The sequence below is a fragment of the Podarcis muralis genome, chromosome Z, assembly GCF_964188315.1.
Source record: "Podarcis muralis chromosome Z, rPodMur119.hap1.1, whole genome shotgun sequence".
Classification (NCBI taxonomy): Eukaryota; Metazoa; Chordata; class Lepidosauria; order Squamata; family Lacertidae; genus Podarcis; species Podarcis muralis.
The window spans coordinates 286862-295701 of record NC_135673.1 but is presented as its reverse complement, the minus strand read 5'-3'; the positions used below and the strand labels follow the sequence as shown (position 1 = coordinate 295701).

General features: G+C 34.2%; 1 protein-coding gene across 1 annotated transcript; it reads right to left on the bottom strand.

Annotated features, from left to right (window-relative positions):
• Window positions 1-819: 819 nt before the first annotated feature.
• Window positions 820-8055, bottom strand: LOC144326157 (microtubule nucleation factor SSNA1-like). Its single transcript, XM_077922383.1, has 3 exons — window positions 7835-8055; window positions 3051-3250; window positions 820-1002 (listed from the first exon to the last, which is right to left on the bottom strand). The coding sequence occupies exons 1-3, from the start codon at window positions 7953-7955 to the stop codon at window positions 904-906; spliced, it is 420 nt and encodes a 139-aa protein (XP_077778509.1). The 5' UTR covers window positions 7956-8055; the 3' UTR covers window positions 820-903.
• Window positions 8056-8840: the final 785 nt, after the last annotated feature.

Below are 8840 nucleotides of genomic sequence, written 5' to 3'. Positions count from 1 at the left end.
TATAGTATGTACGTTTATATATGTATATGTATGTATGTGTGTATATATGTGTGTGTGCAGTTTATATATGTATATGTATATATGTGTATATGTATATATGTGTTTGTGTTTATGTGTGTATATGTGTGTGTGTAGTGTATATATGTGTGTGTGTGTGTGTGTGTGTTTGTATATATGTATAGGTATGTAATTTTTTATGTATGTTTATATATGCATATATGTGTGTATGTGTGTTTATATGTGTGCGTGTTTGTATATATGTATAGGTATGTAAGTTTATATATATGTTTATATATGTATATGTAGGTGTGTATGTATATATGTGTGTGTGTGTGTGTAAATATACATATATATGTGTGTGATTGCATACATACGTATGTTTATATATGTAACCATTTTTGTGAGTATATATATGTGTGTGCGCGTGTAGTGTATATATGTATATATATGTGTGTGTGTTTGTGTTTATATGTGTATATGTATGTATGTATATATACGTGTGTGTGTGTATGTGAGTTTATATGTGTGCGTGTTTGTATAGATGTACAGGTATGTAAGTTTATATGTATGTTTATATATGTATATGTGTGTGTGTGTGTGTATATGTGTGTGTGTCTATATACGTACAGGTATGTAAGTTTATATGTATGTTTATATATGTATATGTATGTGTGTGTGTGTATATGTGTGTGTGTGTTCATATATGTATATGTATGTTTGTGTGTCTATACATACGTGTGTGTGTGTGTGTACATATGTGTTCCATACAGACGTGCTCCAATCCCCCCTCCCCTCCCCGTCCAGAAACCAGGCGTCCGGGACAGGGAAGCGAAACCCTTTATTCCCATACAGCACAACACGCAATCCCCCCGGTCCCGGGTTCGAGGAGTCGCGGCGCCCGCTTTAGGCCTCCTTGGCGCCGCCTTTCGCATCCGCCGCCTTGGCCAGGTTGCCGGCTTCCTTGCGCAGGACGTTGAGGAGGGTCTGGGAGCTTTCCAGGATCTGGGGGGGGAAGGGGATTATTAGAGGTATCGATTAGTATTGATGAGGAAATTATTATTATTATTATTATTATTATTATTATTATTATTATTATTATTATTGATTAGGAATTATTATCATTATTATTATTATTATTGATTAGGAATTATTATCATTATTATTTCTGATTTTTTCTTATTTCTTATTTCTTCTTCTTCTTATGATTACTTCTTATGATTATTATGTATATTTATTACTTTATTATTATTATTATTATTATTATTATTATTGATTAGGAATTATTATTCTTATTCTTATTGATTAGGAATTATTATTATTATTATTATTATTATTATTATTATTATTATTGATTAGGAATTATTATCGTTATTATTATTTCTGATTTTTTCTTATTTCTTATTTCTTCTTCGTATGATTACTTCTTATGATTATTATGTATATTTATTACTTTATTATTATTATTATTATTATTATTATTATTATTATTATTATTGATTAGGAATTATTATTATTATTATTATTATTATTATTGATTAGGAATTATTATTATTATTATTATTATTATTATTATTATTATTGATTAGGAATTATTATTATTATTATTATTATTATTATTATTATTATTATTATTGATTAGGAATTATTATCATTATTATTATTTCTGATTTTTTCTTATTTCTTATTTCTTCTTCTTATGATTACTTCTTATGATTATTATGTATATTTATTACTTTATTATTATTATTATTATTATTATTATTATTATTATTATTATGACTGATTTCTTGCTCGATTTCCGGGGTTATACATCGCCTTATTAGTATATTATTATTATTATTATTATTATTATTATTATTATTATTAGACTCTTTTCTTGCTTGATTTCTGGGGTCACCCTCACCTTATGACACTTATTTATGAGTCTAATTTATTGCTATTAGTCTAATTTCTTCAGAAAAGCAGCTTTTTACACTGATTTCTCCCTCGATTTCCGGGTCAGACTAGATGACCCTGGAACCCACTTTCAAAAATCGCATTTTTCTATTGATTTATGGCTAGATTTCGGGGTATAAAAAGGCAATTACTTCAAAGTGGGTTCCAGGGTCATCTAGTCTGACCCCGAAATCTAGCCATAAATCAATAGAAAAAGGCACTCATTTGAAAGTGACATTGTTACTACTCTTACTAATTATTATTATTTTAGTAGTATTATTTATTATTATTTTATTTAATAATTATTTATTATTCTTATTCCTATTGTTATTATTAATTACTATTATTTTCTTTAACAATTATTTATTATTATTACTATTATGATTGATCACTATTATTTTCTTTAATTATTATTTTAGTAGTAGTATTATTACTTTAGTATTATTATTATTATTTATTATTACTTTATTAATTATTATTATTTTAGTAGTATTATTTATTATTATTTTATTTAATAATTATTTATTATTCTTATTCCTATTGTTATTATTAATTACTATTATTTTCTTTAACAATTATTTATTATTATTACTATTATGATGGATCACTATTATTTTCTTTAATTATTATTTTAGTAGTAGTATTATTACTTTAGTATTATTATTATTTATTATTACTTTATTTAATAATTATTTATTATTCTTATTCCTATTATTATTATTATTATTTACTATTATTTTATTTAACAATTATTTATTATTATTACTATTATGATTGATTACTATTATTTTCTTTAATTATTATTTTAGTATTATTATTATTATTATTATTACTTTAGTATTATTATTATTATTTATTATTATTTTATTTAATAATTATTATTCTTACTCCTATTATTATTATTATTATTTACTATTATTTTATTTAACAACTATTTATTATTATTATTACTACTATGATTATTATTATTATTTCAGATAATAATTATTTATTATTCTTATTACTATTCCTATTATGATTATTAATTACTATTATTTTATATTATTATTATTATTATTATTATTATTATTATTATTATTATTAATTTAATAATAACAATAATAATTTCTCCCCACCTTCATGTACGCCGCCTCCGTCTCGGCGATGGTCCGGTCGAACTCGTTGCGCGACGCCATTTTGCGCGCCAGGCTCTCGTTGACGCGCGACAGCTTGTCCGTCAAAACCCGGATGTCGTTCTGGAGTTTGGATTTCTCCTCTTCCTCCTGGCGGATCTGCTTGCTCAGCTCGTCCCGTTTGAGGGAAAGGTCCTCAATGCCTGGAGGATTAATAATAATAATAATAATAATAATAATAATAATAATAATAATAATAATAAATAATCAAATGAATGAAAATGGTGATATAAGTAATAATAATAATAATAATAATAATAATAATAATATTCAACTCGTCCCGTTTGAGGGAAAGGTCCTCAATGCCTGGGGGATTATTAATAATAATAATAATAATAATAATAATAATAATAATAATAATAATAATAGTAATAGTAATAAGGTCCTCAATGCCTGGAGGATTTAGAATAATAATATTAATATTAAGAAGAAGAAGAAGAAGAAGAAGAAGAAGAAGGTCCTCAATACCTGGGGTAATAATAATAATAATAATAATAATAATAATAATAATAATAATAATAATAATAATAACAACAACAACAATAATAATAATAGTGATAATGATGATAATAATAGTAATAATAATAGTAATAAGGTCCTCAATGCCTGGAGGATTTAGAATAATAATATTAATATTAAGAAGAAGAAGAAGAAGGTCCTCAATGGCTGGAGGATTAATAATAATAATAATAATAATAATAATAATAATAATAAAAAATTAATAATCAAATGAATGAAAATGGTGATATAAGTAATAATAATAATAATAATAATAATAATAATAATAATAATAATAATATTCAACTCGTCCCGTTTGAGGGAAAGGTCCTCAATGCCTGGGGGATTAATAATAATAATAATAATAATAATAATAATAATAATAATAATAAAATTAATAATCAAATGAATGAAAATGGTGATATAAGTAATAATAATAATAATAATAATAATAATAATAATAATAATAATATTCAACTCGTCCCGTTTGAGGGAAAGGTCCTCAATGCCTGGGGGATTAATAATAATAATAATAATAATAATAATAATAATAATAATAATGATAATAATAATAATAATAATAATAATAATAATAATAGTGATAATTATGATAATAATAATAGTAATAGTAATAAGGTCCTCAATGCCTGGAGGATTTAGAATAATAATATTAATATGAAGAAGAAGAAGAAGAAGAAGAAGGTCCTCAATGCCTGGAGGATTAATAATAATAATAATAATAATAATAATGATAATAATAATAATAATAATAAAAAATTAATAAAAAATTAATAATCAAATGAATGAAAATGGTGATATAAGTAATAATAATAATAATAATATTCAACTCGTCCCGCTTGAGGGAAAGGTCCTCAATGCCTGGAGGATTAATAATAATAATAATAATAATAATAATAATAATAATAATATTATTATTAATAATAATAATAATAATAATAATAATAATAATAATAATAAATTAATAAAATTAATGAATGATAATGGTAATATTAGTAATAATCATAATAAGAGTGATAAAATTAATAATAATAATAAGGTCCTCAAAAACTGGAGATTTAATATTATTAGTATTCTTATTATTATTATTATAATTATGAAGGTCCTCAATACCTGGAGATTTAATATTATTATTTATTATTATTATTAGTATGAAGAAGGTCCTCAATACCTGGAGATTTAATATTATTATTTATTATTATTATTAGTATGAAGAAGGTCCTCAATACCTGGAGATTTAATATTATTATTTATTATTATTATTAGTATGAAGAAGGTCCTCAATACCTGGAGATTTATTAGTATTATTATTATTATTATTATGAAGAAGGTCCTCAATACCTGGAGATTTATTATTATTATTATTATTATTATTATTATTATTATGAAGAAGGTCCGCAATACCTAGAGATTTTATTATTATTATTATTATTATTATTATTATTATTATTATTATTATTATGAAGAAGGTCCTCAATACCTGGAGATTTAATAAAAATAATATCAATAAGAATAAGATTCTTAATAATAATAATGGGAAGGTCCTCAATAGCTGGAGATTTAATATAATAATAATGAGAATATTAATAATAATAATAATAATTATAATAATGTCCTCAACGCCTGGAGATTTAATAATAATAATATATTAACAACTACAACAACAATAATAATAATAATAAGGTCCTCAATAGCTGGAAATGTAATAATAATAATAATAATAATAATAATAATAGTAAGAGTAAGAGTAATAATAATATTAACAATAATAGTAATATTAATAATAATACTAATAAGGTCCTCAATAGCTGGAAATGTAATAATAATAACAATAATAATAAGAGTAAGAGTAATAATGATAATATTAACAATAACAATAATAGTAATATTAATAATAATACTAATAAGGTCCTCAATAGCTGGAAGAATAATAATAGTAATAGTAATATTAATAATATTAACAACAACGGCAGCAGCAACAATAATAATAATAGTAAGAGTAAGAGTAATAATGATAATATTAACAATAACAATAATAGTAATATTAATAATAATACTAATAGCTGGAATAATAATAATAGTAATATTAATAATATTAACAACAACAACAGCAGCAGCAATAATAATCATAGTAATATTATTAATATTATTAATAATAATATTCTCATTATTAATTCATTATTAATTCTCATTAATAACAATATTAATAATTAATATCAATTAATTCTCATTATTAATAATAATATTAATAATTAATATCAATTAATTCTCATTATTAATAATAATATTAATAATTAATATCAATTAATTCTCAATAATAATAATAATTAATATCAATTAATTCTCATTATTAATAATAATATTAATAATTAATATTAATTAATTCTCATTAATAATAATAATCTTAATAATTAATATTAATTAATTCTCATTAATAATAATAATATTAATAATTAATATTAATTAATTCTCATTAATAATAATAATAATAATAATAATAATAATAATAATAACCTGGAGATTCTAGTCCTCAATGCACATATTGAGTTCAAAGATTTCCGTGGCTCAAATCCTGGACTAATTCATTCATTCCTGGACTAATGAATGAATCAGTCAATCATAGGATCAATTCATTCATGGATTGGAAGAGGAGAATGGCGTGAGGCCTGCTCCCGCCCCCTCACCCCGCTCGACCAATAGCAACGCGCAGGCTTGGCCCAGCCTCCCTCCCATTGGCCGCCTGCCTGCGACTCCCTCCCCTCTGCGTCTCCGCCCCTCCAGCCGCGCCACCAATAGCAACGCACGTCCTCCGACTCGTCTCCGCCCCTCCGCACCGCGCGGCCAATAGCCAGGCTGGGATTTCCCGCCCGCCGCCCAGCCTCCCTCCCATTGGCCGACCCCAGCCAATCAGCGCCCTCGCAGCGCGGCCTGCTCCAGCCCCTCACGCCGCGCGGCCAATCGAAACGCGTGAAATTTCCCGCCCTCGGCTTCGCCCCCTCCCATTGGCCGCCTCGCTACGCCCCCAGCCAATCAGCGCCCTCGCAGCGCGGCCTGCTCCAGCCCCTCACGCCGCGCGGCTAATAGCAACGCGCGTCCTTCGATACGTCACCGCCCCTTCGAACGGCGCGGCCAATAGCAACGCACGTCCTTCGATACGTCACCGCCCCTTCGAACGGCGCGGCCAATAGCAACGCACGTCCTTCGATACGTCACCGCCCCTTCGGACGGCGCGGCCAATAGCAACGCACGTCCTTCGATACGTCACCGCCCCTCCAACGTCCCCTCACACAGCGCGGCCAATAAGAGCGCCTAAGTTTCCGCCCCTCAACCCGCTCAGCCAATAGCAAGGCGCGTCCTCTCAGGCCGGCGGTACGTCTCCGCCCCTTCGAACGGCGCGACCAATAGCAACGCGCGTCCTTTGATACGTCAGCGGCCCTCCAACAGCGCGACCAATAGCAACGCTCGAATTTCCCGCCCTTCTCCTCGCCCCGCTCCCATTGGCCTTCTCTTTCCCTCCCCACCCAATCCCCTTCTCGCTCCCTCCGCCGTCTCCCTAGCAACGCGGCCTACTCCCGCCCCTTCGGCCCACTCGACCAATAGCAACGCGCGTCCTCTCACGCCTTTCCCGCCCGCCGCCCTCCCATTGGCCGCCTCGCACCTGCCCCAGCCAATCAGTTTCGCGCGGTCTACACCGTCTCCCTAGAAACACGGCCTGCTCCAGCGGCTCGGCCAATAGCAGCGCTCGAATTTCCCGCCCTTCTCCTCGCCCCGCTCCCATTGGCCTTCTCTTTCCCTCCCCAGCCAATCCCCTTCTCGCTCCCTCCGCCGCCGACGTCGTCTCCCTAGCAACGCGGCCTACTCCCGCCCCTCACTCCGCCCGCCCAATAGCAACCCTCGGCCTTCCCCTCGCCCTCTCCCATTGGCCTTCTCCCTCCCTCCCCATCCAATCCCCGCCGCGCTTTCCCCTAGCGACGCCGCCGCCCTAGCGACGCGGCCTTCCCTCCCGCCTACTCCCGCCCCTTCGAGCCTCTCGCCCAATAGCAACGCTCGCCTTTCCCCTCGCCTCCTTCCCATTGGCCTTCTCCCTCCCTCCCCATCCAATCCCCATCTCGCTCTCTCCCTAGCAACGCCGCGGCCTTAGCAACGCGGCCTGCTCCCCCCGCCGGAGCCTGCGCTCGAGTAGCAGCTTCGCCCCAAATTTGTCGCCTCACATTTGACCAGCTCGTTGTTGTAGCTCTGGAGCGCCGCCCCTTGCTGCGTCATCGCGCCGCCGCCGCCGCCGCCGCGTCGCCTCACGTCCTCCGCGTCGGGCGTCGTTGGCGGTCTGCGCATGCGCTGTAGGTTCTCGCCCGGGTTCGGGAAGAGGGAAAGGGAAAGGGAAGGGTTAATTGGCCTGAAAGGGAAAGGAGGAGGGGGGGTGAAAGGGAAAGTGGGGGAGGGAGAAAGGGAAAGGGGTTGGGGGGCTGAAAGGGAAAGGAGGAAGGGGGTGAAAGGGAAAGTGGGGGAGGGAGAAAGGGAAAGGAAAGAAAGAGAAGAAAGGGAAAGGGGTTGGGGGGCTGAGAGGGAAAGGAGGGGAGAAAGGGAAAGTGGGGGAGTGAAAGGGAAAGGAGGAGGGGCCAAAGAGGTTAGGGGGCTGAGAGGGAAAGGAAGGAGAGGGAAAGTGGCTAGGGGGCGGAAAGGGAAAGGAGGGGAGAAAGGGAAAGTGGGAAGGGGAAGGGAAAGGAAGGAAAGGGAAAGGGGTTAGGGGGCTGAGAGGGAAAGGAGGAAGGGGGTGAAAGGGAAAGTAGGAGGGGGCAAAGAAAGGGAAAGGGGTTGGGGGGCTGAGAGGGGGAGGGGCGAAGAGGTTAGGGGGCTGAAAGGGAAAGTGGGGGGTGGAAAGGAAAGAAAGGGAAAGGGGTTGGGGGGTGAAAGGGAAAAGAGGGAGGGGATGAAAGGGAAAGTGGGGGGTGGAAAGCGAAAGGAAAGAAAGAAAGGGAAAGGGGTTAGGGGGCTGGAAGGGGTGAAAGGGAAAGTGGGGAGGCGAAGAGGTTAGGGGGCTGAAAGGGAAAGGAGGAAGGGGGTGAAAGGGAAAGTGGGGGAGGGAGAAAGGGAAAGGGGTTGGGGGGCTGAAAGGGGTGAAAGGGAAAGTAGGAGGGGGCAAAGAAAGGGAAAGGGGTTGGGGGGCTGAGAGGGGGAGGGGCGAAGAGGTTAGGGGGCTGAAAGGGAAAGGAGGAAGGG

What these genes read in the sequence shown, in the direction of transcription:
- LOC144326157 (XM_077922383.1), bottom strand. Translation starts at nt 7,955, where the DNA reads ATGCGCAGACCGCCAACGACGCCCGACGCGGAGGACGTGAGGCGACGC. An exon ending in CAACAACGAGCTGGTCAAAT is followed by an intron (nt 3,251 to 7,834) that starts GTGAGGCGACAA and finishes TTAATCCTCCAG; the next exon opens with GCATTGAGGACCTTTCCCTC. An exon ending in CGGAGGCGGCGTACATGAAG is followed by an intron (nt 1,003 to 3,050) that starts GTGGGGAGAAAT and finishes TTCCCCCCCCAG; the next exon opens with ATCCTGGAAAGCTCCCAGAC.